Raw genomic sequence first — 21,109 nt, 5'->3', positions numbered from 1 at the left:
ACTCCCAAATAATAATAAAATCATATAAAAATTAAATAAATAATAATATTTTTACGTTCAACGGTTAATTAAATTTTCTCCACGTGAAAATTTTATCTCAATTTAATTCATTATATTTATTATCATTTTTCAAGTTCAAATAATTCAATATTATTTTGTATTATTCAATATTATTATTATTATTATTATATTGATTTAACATCTCTGCGATATATCGACTATATTATACACTAAACAGAAAAAGCGAGAAAAAGTAGATTCGACTGCTTGAGGTTAAACGATATTGGAGAGAAAAACCGGTATTATCTATATCGCCTAGAAAGACCACAACAATCGCTGAACTATATTCAGTTATTTAAGGTTATCAGAAATGTATGCAACATTCAGGCTTCTTTCACGCATATACTTTTTATTTACTGTATATATCGTGACTATTATAAAAAGATGATAAATTTACTACATCGTCGATAAGAATTTGATATACAGAGATTACGTGCTAATCTGCACACGTAGTAACATGTACTATAATTATCAGAAATGAAAGGAATCTTTGTTAGAAAAGTTGCTTTTCTCGATAATTATCTAAAAAAAATCGCTAATTCGTAAGCGTGAATTTCGATTTTGCTCTGAATGTGAACTCCTTTTGAATTAGAAATAATTGTCCGATAATTTTGTCGCAGTTACGACCACGTGCACTTCGTCGTCGTGTCGGTTCAATTCAATCGTCTCGACAAGAATAGTGATCATGAATACAGACATCGAACTGAGCAGCATTTATATGTTTTTTGTCATGTCTATCAATACTTTTTATTTGTAATTGTGACAAAGCCAGAAGAATTTCGAAACATTTACGTAAGATGGAGATTTATTTCATTAGATAATTTAAAAAACGAAAAAATAGTTGAAGTGTGAATTTCCATAACATTTTAAGCGCAAAGATAAAACGAGTTGATTTTATTATCGCAGTAATGCATTTATAAACTACATTTGTGATAAAATTGATTTATCTCGTTTTCACATTTGTATTACGAAAATGCTTGTTTGTATTACATTTTATATTGTTTAATTATGCGATGTAGACTGGAAAGAAATTACATCTTCCTTTCTATTCTATATCATATCTCTAAAATTTTAATTTTTGACTTATATAAATCCAAATTCATTCTAAATGGATTAAAAACTAAAAATTTATACATACATGTACACACACATATATATATAACGTAATATATATAATATATTACGTGTTCAATCTTCAATCTTAATGAATAAAACAATTCAATTCTCATAGATGTTCCAATTTTGTTTTTTTTTATATAATTCCTTTCATTAAAAAGTTTATTTTTCTTTTGTAAAAATATTGAACAAAACTATTTAATGAAATGTTAGCATTGAATGTTAATTCTTTTTCCAATCATCACTAGATTATAAATCCATTAAAGTGTTCACCTTCGATTTCGACAAAAATACAAGTTATTACTCACACATTGATAAAAAATTAGAAAACATTGATAAAAAAAATTTATAAAGTTATTTATTAGAATTTGTATATCGTATACATAAAAATTAGAAAAATAATTAATTAATTATAACCTTTGTTAATTTATTTTTTATTCGTTACTATTATACAAAAGTTTTAATTAGACTTTGTTTATAACTGAGCACTCTTAAATGTTCTTGGATAATTTTGATTAATTCATTCCAGTTAATCTCTTATCGTTAATCCCTCAAGATATTAAATCAATAACCATGACAAATAGAATAATGATAATATATAATATAAACAAAATATATACATAATAAATAAAAAATAGACTAAACAAGATTGTAATTAATTAATTAAATTTTTTCTTATATTTTATGTGTACAATATATAAATTAATATATTTTTATAAAATTTTTATGTTCTTTGATTTAATTTAATCCACTCTTTAATTATTAGTGCGTTGAACTTTCTTTTTTCATATATACATATAATGTGTATGAAAAGGCAAAAAAATCTGACGTGCTAATTCAAGACATAGAAATGGAGTCTGCTTAACTGATGCAATCCTGATATTAAATGATGATATTTTTCAGTGAATGTAGTGTTTTAGATCTAAGTTTAAAATCTTTTATCAGCGATAATCAGAGTTATCAGTCTCTAGCTGATATTCTTAAAAAAAATCCATAACGCTAGGAAAACCGACCAGAAGATCGGCAAGAAAATATTCAAAAGTAATAAATTGCTTGATAAATATTTGTTTTTTTCGGAGCACCCTATGCATGTCAAATGCGCTTCAGATTAAAGACCTCTCGGGAAAAGTGGTCTCTGGTTTCAGCCCGATTGAGACCGCGCGAAGAGGCCACGAGAAAGCTATTAATTGTCCTCGACTCGATCGGGATCGTGTAAATCGAACGTATCGCAAAGGAGAGATCAAGAAGACCTGCCAAGGCTGGTGACGCAGAACAGAACAGTCCGCAGAGTAGAGCAAAGCCGGGTCGGGCCAGGTCTGAGACGCGCGCGCGCGCGCTGGTCGAAAATAATACCCACCCTCCGGCGACGAGATGTATCGCCGTGTCGCGATCCAACATCCTCCGCCGTGTGTCGCGAGGCGCGTAGATCCGTTGTCAATCTATGGTAGCATGCACTTTTGCGTGTTTCGATGAGACGAGACGATGAGCAACCGGACGAACCGTGGAACGAAACGAAGCAGGACGGGACGGGACGAAACTAGGCGAGATGAAGCGAAGCGAGGCGAAACGCGCAATAAGGTCCGTACTACGTAACAACACCGGCTTCAAACGTTTCTCGTTTCTCGTGCGATCACTGCGATCGCGGACAATTTACGACGCGACCGGCCGCACTCTCTATCTCTCTCTCTCTCTTTTCTTTTCTCTTTTCTCTTCCGGTGATATTGATAAGACGCAACGACACTCGACATACACCGCGACGTATGTGTACACTGTTTTTTTTAACGCAAAACGACAAACGATTCCGACCGAGACGACAACGTATCACGCACTACCGCCAGATTCCCCCAGATTCTCCGGCCACCCTGCTTACTCTCCTTCCTCTCCCCTCAATCTTCAAGTCGTTTAGCGAGCTCTCCGATGTGCGACGAATGTAAACGAAGGACTCCGATTCCGAGCGCGTTTCGTGTTTCAAGGACAAAAAGCAACGCAGTCGTTAAGGTACATTCACAATAGAAAGAATAAGGAATTAGGAATAAGGAATATTGATTTCAATCTATCAGATATCGGATACACCGGAATACACGGTTTCTGATAGGTTGGAATTCTTATTCCTAATTCCTTATTCCTTCTATTGTTTATTGGCCGCACCAATATTCGTGAGACAAACGATTAGGAGTTTAGTGATAAATGATAAGTTTCTAGCGATTTGTCAGTTGGTAAAATACTTTGCACGCGAGCCAACGCGGGAAAAATGCACCGCAAGATTTTAGAGGAATTTCGACTTAAAGCCGGTATTTATATATAGTCTGTTCTTGTTTTAAAACTGTCTTAAATGATATTTTAAGGTGCTAATATAGTTCTCGATTGGCTTATAACATTTGGTTATATTAAGACTGTACTTAAGACAGTCTCAAATATAAAAATCTAATACGGACTTTAAACTGCAAGTGCAAATAAAAAATAAAAAATTTAATTTATGAAAATACAATACTAGATTGAAAATTATGGCAAATTAATTTAGATTTATGTTAACTTTTGTTATGTAGCTTTATTAAAATTAGTTTAGACTTTGCAATTCGGCATAAGTAAAGTCTATTTTTAGGATTTCAACTAAACATCGATTATTTAATTAATGACTAACTTATTTTATTAACACGAATATTTATTATTTTATTAACACAGAATTATCAGCTCTCTTTTTGATAATTTGATAAATGAAAAAAAAAGATTAGATTTGGAATTAATCATATAGTCAAAAATTTTACTTTAAACAATTCTGTCGGTTAATGTCTGTTTCCAACGATATAGATTAATTTTAATCTTCATTTAACTTACTTTTATATGTTTTAATTCTTAAAAAAAAAGAGTAGAAAAAGGTGAAGAGTTGAACCGAGAAATTTATCTGTGTTGTTATAATCTACATTTATTAAAAAGTTGTGTGTTGTTGTTAATCTGCACTATTAAAATTAATCTACATTAATAAAAAGTGTTATTTAATTATAATTTAACCGAAGATTAAATTTAGTCAAGATTTTTAAAGCCAGGTAAAGTTCACGCGATACTCACTGCAATGTTTTTCAGGGATTTTTGACGCGACAACCGAGAGTGGCATTCCTGCGACGAGATGAACTGAACACTGAACTTACTGAACAGAACATCATCCACAATAATGGCGACTATGGTGGAGGATCAGAATTCAGTTGATATCAATGAGGATAAAGATTTACCGTAAGTTTCGATGTAGATAAATTGTAGCAATAAGTCTCATTCGTGAGTTGCCGACGAACAATGGACACGACAGTTTGTCGTGCCACCGTCACGGCATTCGATAGTGATTTAACCTAGTCGTGCCATCCACTCGCACAACGTAGGACGGTATTTTTTAACTGCCGTGTCCTGCTTTTATCTTGTAGATTCGACCCGATCGTGCATAACTGGGTGGACATAACTCAAGAGTTCTTCGAGGCGATTACAGGTACTTAACTGTCAAATCGGTCGTTACTTTGGATCGAACCGGACTGTCGTTTTCCTGTCCCGCGCTCTCTCCTTTCCTCTATTAGTTTTACTACGGCCTTGTGCTATGAATATTGAATCTATTTATCTTTGGCTGGGCCGCTTTATGCTTTTCATATTTGAATAATTATTTAAAATAAGATGGAGAAAAAGGGAAACAGAAATTAGTGAAATGATGAAAGGAGTAAGAAAGAGGTTAAGAAAAAAGGAACAGATGTTAGCCAATCTTTAATGTAAATTTTCATTATTATCATTTATTGTTTTCCTTTTTTATGTTTAATTATGAAATTATCAATGTAATGCTTAAATTTTGATTCTATTTTGTTATTAAATTAATATTTAATTATTTTTTTATGTTTAATATGGAATTAAAAAATGAAGTACATTGTTTGAAAGAAAAACATATTTTGATTATGATATACATGTATATTCATATTTCGTACAGTCAATGAATATAATTCTTTGTGAATTATATTCTTAGTTATTGTGACTTTTATTAACGTAGCTTTATCATCAATCTATGTTACTTTGCTGTATTTAACATTTATGTAATTTATATCATTTTTTTTATTTTAATGAAATTTAGAAAGTAAATCTAAACATATAAGTTATTATAAATGTAAAACAAATAGACTTTCTTTTATGTTAATTTCTTTCTACTTTGTTTACATTTTCTTCCTTAAACTTATTAGAATATATTTGACATAAATATATATAATTAATATAAGCAAAAAGTACAAAACATATTACATGCAAAGTTTATAATAAATATGTGTATAAATTATAAAGGATAATATATATATATATATATTACACACATATTATAGTAATACATGTACTATGTAGTGTAATAGTAATGTATATGTTAAACATTATACAATATTAAATCAGTGGCATAAATTATGGGTTGTGACTCCTTGAAGGATTACGTAAAAGTTATTGGAGATTGCGAAACCTTTTTGCTTTTAATTTGCATTAATGAATAATTATGTATAAAAACTACATGTATTAAAATAGAAAAAATTATAAAATATATACATACACATATAAATTGCAATAACTAATTTTTTTTTAAATTAATTATTCTTATATTTATGATATTATCCTTATCCTTTTATTATTCTTTACATGAATCATGAAAAAATTAATGATTTGTGTCAAATTTCTATCTAAGAAAAGAGGTTGGGAACATAAGAGTTTTTGTATCATTATAGAATATATTCTGTAAAAAATAATTTAAGAGCTCTTACTGTAGAAGTAGACTAATCCACATTTTATAAAAATAAAGAAAGTAATTTCTAAAGTTAAAGAGTCATGGGAAAAATATATTTATTCTCTGTTTTTACAAAATGTAGGTTAGCACTATCGCAGTAAGTGCTTTAATTATTATATAAGTGATTTTTAAGATTTAATTATTATAAACCTTTTTTAATTTCTACAAATAATATTAAGACTAATAATGTTTTATATTTTTGGAATGCCAGTATATTTTTTTACATTCTGCATTTAGAGTTGGAACTGGGAGAACTGTTACATGATGAGCTGTTTGGGTTATTTGAAGCCATGTCTGCTATCGAGATGATGGATCCAAAAATGGATGCTGGTATGTTGTGCAATCGGGGGAATAACAAGCCTTGCACTTTTGCCCAGGCAGTTGATTCAGGCGCAATCAAATTGGACAGCTTTACGTCTGCTGAAATTATAGGAATAATAGATTCCACATATGCGTGTATAGTATCTTGGTTGGAAGGTCACAGTCTTGCGCAAACCGTTTTCACGAACTTGTATTTGCATCAGCCTGAGCAAATACTAGATAAACCTTTGAAGACTTTCTGTTACGCAGTATATAAGATAATAGATATAATCAAAGATTGCATCAATAAAGCTTTGGTATTCGAAGAGGAGGATTTTCAGAGTGTTACATATGGCTATAGATTACAGCAAGATATTACGGAACAAAAAACAATATCGATGTTGCGGGAAGTTGAAGAAGAACTTCATCGAAAAAGTCGGATAAAACTCGTCGATGTTGAATCTGAGAAAGAGGTAAATCTCTAGCTTTTCTTTTTTTGTTGTTTAGATTATAATTTATATTTTAAAATTATATCTTATTCTATAATTTTAATATTTTTGTGCTTACTCAACATATAATATTAATTTGTTATATTTATTTTAACTCTTTTGTTACTAATTGATTTATAGTATAACGATGGAATAGCACTTTACGCGAGGATCCGATTTACGAAAATGTTCTATCAAGTGTTAACATTGATGGGCCGGAAGCAGCAGTTGCAACAGAATTTAAATGATTGCCAGAGATTGTTATCGAATTGTTCCGATATGCTTAATATTATGATTTCAACAGTAGTTCGCGGAGAAAAAGCTGATGAAGTTTGTAAGTATATATAGACATACTATTACATATTCTTTATTATATACATTTTTTTTAAATTTGGAATTAGTTATTTATTTTCTTTATAAAAGAATGAATATTTACGTAATGTTTTCTTATATAAAAAACAATGTTATTTATGTAAGAAAATAATGAATTATTTATGGTTTTATAGCTAATCATCCAAATATTATGGGATTTGATCCAATGGTAAACCAAAGATTGCTGCCACCGACGTTCCCTCGATACACCAAAATTAAGCCAAGAATAGATGCCTTAGAATATTTAGTCGAATTGATAAATAGATTCAAAATGGTTACCAAAATCACAAATCATGTCGGATTTCACGCGGCCTTGGTAATTAGTGATGCATTAATATTTCTTTATTAATGGATTTATAAAAATAAACAAATTTCTTTTTAGGATTTTTTCTTAGAATTTTCGCGTCATAGTCCGTGCATATTGTCCAGATCTATGTTACAAATTGTTTACTTGCCTACCACTAATCGCGTATTCGGTATGCACAATTTCGCCGACGTATTGAGAGACGCGGCACGAAATTTTATTGCGCCACCCGTGTTGCTGTCAAAAAGTACATTGCTTCAGAATCACCAGGCTAAGGAATATGTCGATAGCTTTCTATCGCATTGTGTCAGCTTATTCGGAAACCTGTTGCAGCTTAGTGGACATAATAGGGCAAGACAAAGAGATAAATTGGCGCATTTATTAGAAGACTTTGCGACATTACAAGATGAAGTAAGAATTCTTCGTAGAATTTTAGTTACTTTCTACATTTTTTATTTAAAAAAAAAACGTTATTACATGTATTTTTATTAAAGCATGTGTTTTAATATAGAAAATTTAAGGCTGAAAAATACATGTTTTAGGCGGAGAGAGTTGATGGCTATTTACATACTTTATCTTTAAAAAGTGATACGCCGAGACCTCACTTGGCCTGCTTTGGTACCTGGATTTTATATCACACACTGCGTGTTATGGTCATGTATTTATTAAGTGGTTTCGAACTCGAGTTATATTCGGTTCACGAATACCATTATATCTTTTGGTATTTATATGAATTTCTGTATGGCTGGCTCGTATCTGCAATTACACGAGCTGATACGTTCTTAATGGAACAGGATTCACATAATGATACTCATAAGGGCAGAAGCAAAAAGAGCTCTAAGAATAAAAAGAAGAAATCGACACCAAGACCATACAATTTGGAGATATTAATGTATCAGGCTTTGCAAAATATATGTGGCGGATATTATAAAGTAAATTATATTTTTAAAAATAATGTGCAAATAAAGAATATACAGTTCTAAAAATTGCATAAGTTAAAAAAATTTTCAGGCTCTAGTCGGTTTTCGCATGGATGAAAAAATACCGCTTCCAGAGATACAATTTGATTCCGAGCGAGTGAGGTATGAGCATAGATTATTGCCGTTTTCGTCTTTATTAACGCCACCACCTGTTCACTATCAAGAATTTCTAGATATGACAAATGCTCAAATGCATAAAAGAAATGTAAGTTTAATGCTTTTTATATTTAAATTATATAATAATAAAACTATAACAAATAGAAGTTGCACTATAAACATTTTTAATGTTGGCTAAATTAAAATTGTAATTTATAGGCTAATATTACATTTATCGTACAACAAATATTTTAAGCGTGATAATTGGATATAGGATGGAGAGATTTGAGAACCTCTCTATTTTATAGCCAATTAACATGTTTAAAAAATTTGTCGTACGACAAATGTAATATTAACTTTATTCTTGTAGGAAAAAGTTACTAGTGAAATGCAATATGTTGCCGGTTGTCGACATTTTCATCAGGCTAGAAATATGTTGGAACGTGCATTGTTACTTTATCCATCAAATAGTTTAATAGAAAATGAAGTGAGTTCATAAAAACATTAGTTTATATCTGTATAAACTGTTTCAGGATATTATTTTTACTATTAAATAATTTCTGTTTTGCAGATAAATAACCTATTGAAAGTAGCAAAAACGAATTTTGTAGTGCTGAAGCTATTAGCTGACGGACACAAAAAAGATTCGAAGGAGCCACCGGTTTTCGATTTTTCTTGTCATCGGCATTTTCCTCTGATTAAAATTACTTAAATCACATGTGTAAATTTTCACACAATATAAGCACTATTTATTTTAGTTTCACTAAAATACGGAAAAGTATCTTTAATTTGATATGTTTTATTTAAAATTTTTTTTAATGATCTCTTTGTTTCATACATTTCCTTCCATTATTTGAACATAATTGTATTTGTTGTTGGAAGGAAATATTTGTACACAAGTTTTTATTTTATATGAAATCGAATATTAATTAACAGAACTATGATAAATATTATAAATAAATGTATTAGTCTTGAAAATTACAAATTGATGTGAATGTAAATACGTTCTGGAATATAGAAAGTGGTAAAGATCTCTAATATAGATATGGTTTTCTCGTATCCTTTTAATGATATTTAATACCTTTGAATTTTATTTTTATAGTATAATTACATTGATGCAAATCCAATTTCTGAAAATTTTTTGTGCTACTATGTTTTGTTCAGAAAATTGATATAGAAAATTGATATAGAAAATATCTATTTTTTAATCAATATAATTATCACTCAAGTGTATAAAAACAATTACAAAAGTATCAAAGATTAAGCGCAAAACAGCAAGTTAATTTATGCTATTGTTTTTAATTTTATACACAAATATCACATACGTTTTGACCAATACATTTAGATCATTATCAATGTTAATACTTAAAATATAATGGTAAAAGAACGTTTCTAATGTATATAATCTACGATGCGAGAGGTAAATTATACAAACCTTAGATTAGGATATTATATCAAATTGTAATTTAAAAGTAAAGAATTTAAAATGTAGGTTTTAGAAATGTTCTTTTTAGCATTATATTTTGAGTATTGACATTGATAATGACCTAAATGTATTGGTTGAAACATATGTGATATTTGTGTATAAAACTAAAAACATTAGCATAGATCAACTTGCTTTTTGTGCTCTAAATCTTTGACACTTTTGTAATTGTATTTATTTTTTATTTTTGCTGACATTGTAATTCAATGGTATTATGTAAACACTTTAAAAAATTAAATCAATAAAGAGCTATAGAAAGAGAATGTATAAATTTATTTTTTATTTTTTTATAACTAATATAATGTTATTAATGCATTTCTTTTGTATATTAACTTAATGTTTATTAATGAAAGGAAAAATATGCTTGAAATTAAATAAATAATGTATATACGAAATCTAAAAAAGTTTATCTAGAAAAAGTCGGGACGATTATGACACCAAGTATGTTTGTATAAATTTATTATCGATTTAAATAAAAGAAAAATCGAGTTTAGTAACCACTATTTCTTTAAAATGACCTTGTCGGTTAGAATTGAAAAACAAAGGATTTCCAAGCCTTATTTGGGTGGGTGGCAACATAAAATTACCGGAGTAAAATACGTAAATGCGGATTCTCAAACCGGACCTTTGCCAAAACAAGGTCCTCGGAAGAATACATGTTGCAGAGCGATACAATGTATACCAACGAATGACGGAGCAACACAATCACTGCGTCATCATGTGACACAAATGTGGCGGTACTAAATAAATTTATATGACACCCAGTCTCTTCAAAGCACATATAACATCGCATCTAATTACATAATTTATGGAGATATTATATTAAATAATAATAATAAAATTATTTTCTCTTATGTGGATATTGTGTTACATTTGTAATAATACGGAATTAGTTACAAATTATTGTAGTGATTACTGAGCAACTCAGAAAATATTAAAAATTTTAATATTAATTGAAATAAAGAATTTTTACATTAATACAAGAATATAATTTTATTTTTAATTAATCTATAATTGATAATTATATATATCTTAATTTGTATATTTTTTAATTTAGCATTTTTTATATTAGCTTTATTGTATATTAATTTACAATTAAATTATATAATAATTCTGTAAGAAATAAGTAAATTAAAATGAATATCTGAATATATTTACTGTGTGAGAGAAAAATATAATAGTAGCAATATGTAATATAGGTGTACAACTGTGCAAAGGTGGATACAACTTTTTTCACTACTGATTCAAAAGATCAACTCTGAATTAGTTTAAATGATTGAAGAATATATATCTGAGCGATTTGGTAACGATTTCAACAAGAATTTTATTCTTTATTTCAATTTTTCCTTGAGTGTCATTATTATAATAATTTCCATGAAGAAAAATTTAATACATAAGAAAATTTAGAAATAAAACGGTTGCGAAAAAGTAAAAGTTGTACTTATCTTTTTAAAATTATGTAATTAAGATATATATAATTGAATAAATTATTTTATAGTTGCAATAACGACTAGTTTATTTCTACTAGTTTATTTCAACTGTATATATTAATTCTACACACAAAATTTGTATAGTTGCCACGTCTTTTTCTCTGAGTATATATGTATTGAATTTTTAAGTTAAAAACTGGCTTTACATTTCTGAAGAAATTATAATATTTATAAGAAAATAATATACTTAACAATTGTAAATGGTGTCAATGAATATTTTATGTTATTAATTTAGAGATGACTATTATGTACCTAATGAAACGGATAAATACATGACTGTAAAGTCTTATGAGAACTACGCCGATATGAAGCTTAAATTAGATCAGTACGCATGCATAATTCAAAGAAATTACCGGGCATATAAATGGAGGAAATACATCAAAGAATGTGCATATGCTTATCGCGAAATGTTAGAGAAATGTAAGAAATATGAAGAAGAGAAAGCCACTGCAAACAAGTAATTCATAATATGTACTATTTAATGTGAAAAAGGAAATATTTATTGAAATTTTTAAATACGTTTATTTATATTTGATTCTTAGTGATAAAAACTTTAAATCAAAATTTAAAGCAAAAATTTATTTGACATTAACCTTTTGATGACAGAAGCTTTCTAACAAAGTAATTTTATGAAACCTCTTGTTTTCTAAAGATTGTTGAATCTGAATTCACAATTTTGGTTTTTTTTAATTCTAAATTTTTAATAAATAATTTGATTATTGTGAAACTCTGTTATAGGAGATTTTTTAAATATTTCTGATTTTGAATATAGCCAGAAAATATCGAATTTTACAAACATATATTAATTTCTATAAAAAAGATCTAGTGTCACCCCAACAAACACCAAATTACATATAACGATCAACTCGTTAGTTGTAATTTCCCACTCAATAATATAACTGTAATATGCGTGTGTTATATATTATAATGTACATGTCGTAACTTGGTATATTTGATGGACAGGATTTATAATCAGAGTTTGAAAATCTCTCCCTCCCTCTCTCTCTCTCTCTCTCTCTCTCATGCAGTAATTATATAACTACGTAGTATTGATAAGCTTCAAATAAAATGAAACTAGAAACGTGATATACTTTACAATTAAAAACTCTATCGAGTTTTATGATAATTAAATTATTTTTAAGAATTTATTTGTCATATTAAATCTATCAGTTTGATTTTTTTTTATCTCATGTTTGAATAAAACATTATCTAATTATCTTATAGGCCAAGTTTTATAAAAACTGAATAAATAGTTTATTTAAAAACTAAAAAAAAATGATTTTAAACGGAGTCATCGGTCCACAAAAGGTTAAATAAAAAATAAATGTTTCTTAAAAAAGTATCTATTTCATAATAAAAAATATACATATCTGCATCTGATATACTGTTTCAAGTACGTTTTACATAATGTTAGGATAGAAAGACATAAGAAAAATCTTTACAATTTTAAAAATATGATGAGAGTAATTTTTTCTATAAAAAAAGAATAATACTCACGTATTATTATTTTTTGCAGATTACGACATAAACAGAATATTCTTCGTCAAATATATCCGCGATCGAAAGCGGACTTTGACATGCTTTATGGTCTGATCGAAAAATGGAGATTTGATCGTTTAAAGGACATAAAATTGCAACTCTCCAAGGCAGATCAGCGTGCTGAAAATTACAGGACTGTAGAAAAGACGGTAGAAATGCTTAACCAAATCGATAAACATAAACAAACGATCAAGAGATCTTACCAGAAACAAAGCGCCCTCAGATTTTTAACAGTGAATTGCAAGCCTATACGATGGAGCAGTTATAAGGGCAAACTCGTAGAGATGACCACTATAAAAATTCAAAATGCTCAAAAATTAAAAAAAATTTATGATGCACTGAACAATTGCGACGTTAGCTCAGAAGAACGAATGAAATTATTGATAACTCTGAAAAAGTGGGTTGAAACACACTATTGTGTCGAGGCATTGGATTTATTATCATTATTGGATCAAGAGATTACATTGTTAAATCGTAAAATTGAGGGTTTATCGCTCGATTATCTAAACGAAAGAATAACACGTAAGATTGATAATATTATGTAATAATATTATTGTTATTATTATTATTATTATTATTATTAATGAAACAGCGATAATTGAGAAAGTAATTGATGCTATTAATAAATCATTTTTAATAACAATTGATAGACTTATTAGTTATTAACAACATATTAATGTTAATAATAATGATTTATGTATTGTTAATAATTTTAATATTATTATTATATAAATAATGTCAATGTGATAATAGTGATATATTTCTAAATTTTATCAATGTTAAACATAACTTAAAACTTAAAAGATATAAGAAGAAATAGTACTTTTCTACATAAATTTTGGCACAAAGTTTAATTAGAGAAAAGAAAAATAAAGTTTTAGTTATTTTTGAAGTTTCCCATTTTTTATTTTATTTTGCAATGTATATCTACTTACTATTATTTTATAGTTAACAACTATGCTTACTTTTAGTAATAATATTATAAATATGTACATTCTTTTACAGATAGTTATTTGAATTTTGTAAGAATGTATCGTATTTGCGGTTGTGAATGTATTACTACTGAATCTAAAGATAACGAATTGCGAGAGCCTTTAGAAACAGAAACTAAATTTTGTCGGAATTGTTTAAAGCTTCTTCCCATCCGTAGATTTTTAGCACATACTAGAATGAAGAAGCTAACAATTTGCAGCAGTAAGTGATGAGTATAATATATTATATACATATAGATAAAATTATTTATTCAATATACATATATTAATAATATTTTTATTTTTTAATTCTAATATATTTTATGTATAAAACTTTTAAAATTACTTAGTTAAATATATTTTTTAAAGACTGCACTGCCTTAAGTCGACGTAATATTGCGCATGTGGATTACGATCCTTATATGTTTATATTAAATTGCGTGCGTGCTGAAGAAGAACATCGAGGCAGTACTTCTGCTTTGGCATTTATAATGCAAGAGCAGGATATTTATCATTTAGTTAACCACATTTGGCAAGGTCAATCGGCACTCAGTAAGACTAGAGATATTTTTATGCTAAGAATGGTCAGATATCAAAAGGATATCGAATGGGCGCCTTGGAATTGCATTCTTCTGACAAAGGATGAAGCCGACTTACATTATAACATTATTGATCTTGCTACGATATATTCGGAGCATTTAATAAGCCAAATTGACTTGAGACATCTGATTGCAAAGAATTATTTTAAGTACGTATAATGTAACGACTCAATATTATGTGTTTTTACAACGATGTAAAAATTTTTGAATATTTGGATACTTTCAGACGACTAATGATTTTTGAAAAAGAACTCCAGGAGTCTTGTCGCTTTTCAGAGATTCAAAGTAAAGAGATAAAGTACAAACCACCCGTAACCACAGAGAATTATGATCCATCTAAAAAGTACAAGCTAGAATAAAAAAAATACTCTCTGAGAAGGAATTATATCATGTCATTTGAATATAAATGAATATAAACATCAATTAAATCTCTTTACAACATATTTTTTTAATCAATTCAATGCATTGAAAAATATATTGAAATGTATCGTTGCTATTTTACGAATTATATATTGATATGGCAATTCGCCCTGCAGAAATTTAATAAACTTTTATTATGTAAAAGTTTTGTTTCGTCATCAGTTTTTTACTTTTGCTCATCCAAATAATATCTAAATAAAATGTGCGGTTTATTTGCACATAAATTCGTAAAGAGAGAAAAAATAAAATAAAGTAAATAAAGCAAAAGTTGTTAACAATTAAATATATTTTCACAATATATTGCAGTCAATTTAGAAATTGATTGAAGTTATTTAATACTTTAAAGTGATAAAACTTTTGATAAAACTTTTTTGTTAATTTGATATTATTCAAGTACTAACTTTATACTTAATAATAATTAATAATGGATAACCATTGTGGAAATATTTTCAAATTTGTCAGAGATGATTTTGATCATATTTTGGAATAAGAAAAAATATTTCAGTAATAAAATCATAAATTTTATGTTTAACGAAATTATAAAAGAAGGACAATGTTTTAAGCATTATTAAAATTTACTTTAATACAGCTACCGAAAAGTAGCTGCTTTATTCTTATTAAGATTTAATTTTAATTTATGCTTGTTGAGTTTTATAACTGACGTTATAAAACTCACCGTGCTAGTATTTATATTATTATATCTGTTTTCACGTATCTATTATATTAATTATTTAAGTTAAGGAAACGAAACGCTAATAAAACTAATAAGTTTTTCATGTTACTCTGATAATATAAACTAATGTTTATATTTTATATTTATGCCTGTCTATCGTATATATGTTTACAATTAAACAATGTATGAATTTTTCTCACCTGCCGATACATATTGTTCAAGTCCCCGGAGAAATAGCAGAAAAGGTTTTACGGCTATCATATATGCAATGTTACTCCGAGAATCGGACGATATTGTTTAGATGAAACCGGCGATAGTGAAAGCTTTTACGTAAGAAACATACACGGAGACGGAGATAGTCGCGGTTTTTGCACTGTAAAAGCCGTTGCGTAACGGGATATAAATTGTTCGCTGTTCCAGAGCTGGCACCATTCGCTATCGTATCACTTTATCGCCGTAACGCAATCTGGCTTATATATACTTGCATTGCAAATATCAGCCGCGCTACCCTTAATTGGTCCCGCGGGCGAATAATTCGAATCGATTTATGCCCAATGCAATTTGTTAGAATGGAAATTAAAAGAAGAAGAGAAGAATATAATAGTTATTGGAATTCTGAGATAAGTTTGCGAATCCAGATATATACTTGAGAGTTTAGTTGAACTTAATATTAAGAAAGCACCCTTGGAACGCAGGTATCGTGAAAACGTATCAGATTTGATACACTTGAGGTTTTTAAGTGCATGTTTGCCTCGAATGCGTTATACATGCATCTCGCAGAGAACGCTGAAAGCGGAGATGTATGAATGCCGTCGAAAATTCTCTGCCCCGGGGCGCATAATGTCCGCCGCACACCAGTCTGAATTCATATCCGTCGTGGAGGCTTTTGAATCGGGGAACACACAAAATCGAAAAATAATGGACAAGAGAAGGCTTTTGACCGATCGACCAAGCACGTTGCCACTGGCAACGTTGGATTTAAGGCTTTGAGCTTTCAGGTGCCGCGCTGCGGAGTCTCGCACATGGAGTGTAGTACATACGTAGGTCGCATTAAAAGCTACTCTTCGACGCGATCTACTTATCCCAGTGGATCGCGAATGTCAAAATTTGATCGACGATGTGCACTACTTTGCGCACCAACTCAGTTTAATCCGACTAAGTCGTTCAATCTTTCGCGAAATGCAATCGCTTTGCGATAAAAGCATTTTTCCGGCTTATAACGGGCGATAATGCAATTTTAATAAATTACATAGAAACCGTATTAAAATTATAAAGCTATTACACGAAAAGTATTTTAAGATTTTGCTTAAATTATGAAGTGCTTGTGATATCGTACGACAACAGAGTGCTTTCGCGTTGCCTTTGGGTGAGTCTCTCGATAAATTTTCTTCTTTAAATTTTGAAGGTATTTATTTTGAGAGTTTGTTATAAATTCGTGATGGAGGAAATTGGGCACACAACTTCTCTATAATAATGAACGCCTGCATTAATATTTATGTGCTGCAAGTTAATATTTATGTGCGCCGTGTGGCAATTAAAATTCGTCGATTGTTCGTAATATTTGGATCTCCAATTGTCATTGTCGCTCTCATGTTTCTCGAGCGCCCAATTAAGGACGTGCTCTTGTAAAAACGCGAAACAAGCGCTCTTTTTCTTTGCATTTGCTATGTTTGCGTTAATTACTTCCCTTGCTGTCTACACTGTTCGCCGCATGTTTCCATCGAAAACTCGTCTCTTGCTGCGAAATCATTCACGAGAGGCGCAATCGATCGACTCGTTTGGTTGTTCTCTTTTTTCATCATTTCGTTAACAAAGCTATCCCAGTTACATTGATATGTTATTATGTGTTGTGTGCAAATTGTGATTTCCAATCGTTATTGAACTTTTTTTTTTTTTTGGTTTTCTTTCGCGTAGAAAGTTCTGGTGTAAAAGAGAATGGCCGGTCAGATTATTAAAGAAGCATTGGCCTTCGTAAAATGAAACCATTTTCCGTTCCATCGATTACCAATGTGGGTACACTAGAAAGCGCGGTACTTCATAAAATTCAGCTTTCCATCAAAAATCTTTCGTACCTCACTAGTCCTTTTCTTTTGTTCCCCTTGAAATCCTCGCTGTTATATTCAGACATTTTACAGAGAGTACTTTACAAATGGTAATTCTTCTCTAGTATCATGTTTATATGCGTACAAGTACTGTGTTTTTATAGCATTTTTCGTTTATCTATTATCTATTATCTATTAAGATAAATTAAATATTTATAATACTGATATAGAATGTTTCACTCTTGATTTTTTTAAATTTAATGAATACTACAAGTAAAGCCAAAATGCATCAAAGTAAATTAAAGCCATTTGTAGGCTTTTACGTTTTACCTGAAAAAAAAATGTCGAATAATAGTCCATTAGTGGTCTACTATGCAGCCAGCTAGTCATTAAAGCTATCTGCAATCTATATTTTGTCTTTAGAAAAAAAGTGTCATAGTCACTTTTTATAGTAAAAAAAAAAGGCCACAATAATACGTTAACTTACAAGAATTATGAATATTTTAACAGAGGATTCTTAAGCAATTTATATTTCTTGCTCGATAATGGTTCAACTCGTTCGTTCATCGCGATCATTAATCTCTCGTTTTATCCATATTTGTCGCAGAGTTTACCAGCGAATTACGTTCGCTGCGAGGAAGCGTATAACTTCCGCCGACGAGGTTGAGAGGAAGGTGTCGCGCGACGACAAACTTTCTCGTCCGTTTATATCTAACTTAAAATTCTCCCTCCGATATCCTTTGCTTTGCATAAATATGTATAACGCGCCCATCTCCGTTGACTTCGCTTCGTAGATGACGATCTCGCGAAAAGTTTTGCTGTGCTCGCGCCGTGCCGTCTCTTAGCAACACCAGAACAGGACTCGCGTCCTTCTGTTCCAGCATCTCGCACGTAATTTATAACTCACAGAAAAGTACGTTTTATGTCACGACACATGATCGAGAAAGTATACTCAGACGTGATTTCCGCTACGTTTTGTCGAGATTTTATGAGTGTCGACTCTTTTTATTCTTCTTCATTCCCCTAATTCTCGCGTCTAAAATAAACATCTTTCACAATGATTGCCTGCAAATTGTTCGCCGCAAGTGCGGTTTGCCGAGAGTATTGTTCGACGAAAATAACTCTTCCTGACCTGAGCACCTTTCCTCTCTTTGACTTTCATCGGGGTTTCTGAAAGTGTTTCCTTGTTTTGTCACGGTGGAAAAAGAAAAGAATCTAAATAAAGATGCTTACGCTCATGCTCTCTAAAATTTTCACGTTATTTTTATACTTTGTGTTATTTTTATGCTACTCAAAGGGCAGAAGGTGTTACAAAGGTGATATAATTTATATTTTATATAATAATTTTGTTAATAATAATATTTAAATTTAAAACTCAACGATTATATTTGTCGGCGTTATTCATAATCGAAATCGATTCTAGACGCAACGTTATGATCAGTATTTATTATTTAGAACGTACGCTTAAGTTTAAGAATAAGGAAGTATGTATAATATTAAATTTCAAGATATACTTTTAAAATATTTCGAAATGCTTAAAAGTAAAAATGCGTTACAATAAATGCTGGCTATTGTGTATTAGCATATTATTAGCGTCATAATGGCGCTGTGAAAAAAAATTCTGTAAATAATTATTGAAATTTGTTATCTAATAGCGAAAATATTAAGACGGTATAAATTATATTATAGCTGTAAGGACCATAATACTATTCTCCCTAAACATTTTTTGATGTTACGAAGTGACACAGAGTTATGCTGCAACAAGTTGTGGACAATTCGAATTTACTTAAATAAACGTTCTATTAACAGAATTAAATTTACTTACAAAATTGTATAAAAGAGAGATATTTGAGCTCGAGTGTTTAAACGAGAAAAAAAGAGGTCAAAGGTTTAGAATGCTATGGACGGAATTCGAGAAATAAGAGCTCTATATCTAAATATTTAAGAAATAAACGGTTTGCAAAATCGAAGATTCATAAATTTATGTATTTGTAAAATAATGGGTTAAAGCGAAGATACTGGATTCAAAAGAGGTTTATACGTTACATTAAATAATAAATATGCAATACACAAGGTTTCAACAGACAGCTTCGATAGTCTCTTTAATCATAAAATATACATCATTTTATCTTACTTATACGACAGTTTGGCGGAAAATATTTCTCTCGCATATGGTATCGTATAAATATACAAAACAAATATTTCAGAAAGAGAAATGTTTTCCAAGAACAATGTGAGTATATTTTGTCGCAAATTGCAAAGTAGAATTCGATATCAGACAATATGAATATAAACGACTCTTGATGATCAGGATAATACAAATTTAAATGGAATATTTTAAGAAAGAAACGCTACATGGAACAATATATATTGCAAAATCAAATTTATGTTAAATTCCCTTAATTGTTAAATATTCTTTTTTTTATTAAATATTTATTTATTTAAATAGTATATATCAATAATTATGATCCTGTTGGTCTGTTCAAATTTATTGTAAGACATAGTTCCAATAATTTTACATATTGCAATTTCAGCACTATTTTTACAATTGTAATTATATTTAAAATATGTATATGATTGAAGTAACATTATTTGAATTTTTGATTATTTGTATTTATTCTGCTGGTCCTTGCTCGACGTAACTATATATCCATGCACTCTTTGCGATTCCATAAAGCTTGCGTGAAAGTGCAAAGTGTTAGCTGGCGCATTTTCCACTGCAACTTGCTGTCAGATCTTTTAAACCAAGAGAATAGTAATTTCCTTTAGTGTCGAGTATTATCGTTATCCCAGCGACAGGTCGCTACCATAGTTATTCTTCCACTTTTGCGATCTGGACCTGGCGGGTTTTAACTTGTCTATGGACGTAGGCGTTTAAGTCCCATGGGATGGACCATTGCGTCACAATGCTGAAGATAAAAGATCGCAAGCAATTTCAACCAACCTAAAAGAAAAAATAAAGTAAAATAGCTGGCTTAAAGTATCTATATCGTCTTTTCCTTCGTGAACAATATAATCGGTTATTGTGCGAAAAGAAGTTTAACGAATTAATTTAAACGAATCTCTTTATAAACGAATAAAAAATTAATTATTTCTTCTTAACAATGCGTAAATGCTAAAGCACTTAACAATGTTCAAATAATTTTTGTAAAAATAAATCCATATGAAATAATTTCTGTTTATTTTTGCAATAAAAAAATTCTAACTTTTATTATTTTATTATATTTAAATCTGCAAAATGATAAATAAAAATTAATAAAAACAAGGAATTGGCAATTTTACATTATATTATGAATGTATTAAATATTATAATATTTTTTTATTAATATAGCTTTTAAATATGAAATTTACGTATCTCGAACTACTTTTATACTGTCGTCTCTGATTTTA

General features: G+C 29.5%; 3 protein-coding genes across 8 annotated transcripts in view; 2 read left to right on the top strand and 1 right to left on the bottom strand.

The window, feature by feature from the left end:
* LOC108747783 (solute carrier family 25 member 36-A) overlaps positions 1-2,601 on the bottom strand; it is a 23,477-nt gene extending 20,876 nt beyond the window's left edge. For all 3 annotated transcript variants that reach the window (XR_001939265.1, XR_001939264.1, XM_018485552.1), the window contains exon 1: positions 2,534-2,601. Coding sequence is in view for 1 of the 3 variants with exons in the window: in XM_018485552.1 (XP_018341054.1) it covers positions 2,534-2,574 (41 nt within the window). In the remaining 2 variants the exon portion in view is untranslated. The remainder of the gene's footprint in view (positions 1-2,533) is intronic.
* Positions 2,602-2,676: 75 nt separating this feature from the next.
* On the top strand, positions 2,677-9,242 carry LOC108747782 (N-alpha-acetyltransferase 35, NatC auxiliary subunit). 3 transcript variants are annotated; one of them, XM_018485549.1, is made up of 11 exons: positions 2,677-2,754; positions 4,258-4,404; positions 4,590-4,651; positions 6,200-6,735; positions 6,892-7,084; positions 7,257-7,438; positions 7,505-7,837; positions 7,969-8,358; positions 8,438-8,611; positions 8,873-8,989; positions 9,074-9,242. In XM_018485549.1, exons 2-11 carry the CDS (start codon positions 4,346-4,348, stop codon positions 9,212-9,214), a joined length of 2,187 nt encoding a protein of 728 aa, XP_018341051.1. In that variant the 5' UTR covers positions 2,677-2,754; positions 4,258-4,345; the 3' UTR covers positions 9,215-9,242. The 3 variants fall into 3 exon arrangements, with proteins under 3 accessions (XP_018341051.1, XP_018341053.1, XP_018341052.1); XM_018485551.1 differs by lacking the exon at positions 2,677-2,754 and adding an exon at positions 3,155-3,174; XM_018485550.1 differs by lacking the exon at positions 2,677-2,754 and adding an exon at positions 3,197-3,467.
* A 1,237-nt stretch (positions 9,243-10,479) lies between these two features.
* Positions 10,480-14,996, top strand: LOC108747631 (IQ and ubiquitin-like domain-containing protein). Of its 2 annotated transcripts, none has more exons than XM_018485225.1 (6): positions 10,480-10,722; positions 11,711-11,932; positions 12,992-13,536; positions 14,020-14,208; positions 14,355-14,733; positions 14,811-14,996. In XM_018485225.1, the coding sequence occupies exons 1-6, from the start codon at positions 10,499-10,501 to the stop codon at positions 14,941-14,943; spliced, it is 1,692 nt and encodes a 563-aa protein (XP_018340727.1). In that variant the 5' UTR covers positions 10,480-10,498; the 3' UTR covers positions 14,944-14,996. The 2 variants fall into 2 exon arrangements, with proteins under 2 accessions (XP_018340727.1, XP_018340728.1); XM_018485226.1 differs by having other exon boundaries at positions 14,861-14,893.
* Positions 14,997-21,109: the final 6,113 nt, after the last annotated feature.

This window comes from Trachymyrmex septentrionalis, unplaced genomic scaffold, assembly GCF_001594115.1.
Source record: "Trachymyrmex septentrionalis isolate Tsep2-gDNA-1 unplaced genomic scaffold, Tsep1.0 scaffold20, whole genome shotgun sequence".
NCBI lineage: Eukaryota > Metazoa > Arthropoda > Insecta > Hymenoptera > Formicidae > Trachymyrmex > Trachymyrmex septentrionalis.
Note: the sequence above shows the minus strand (reverse complement) of the source record. Positions and strands in the feature narration are given on the sequence as shown.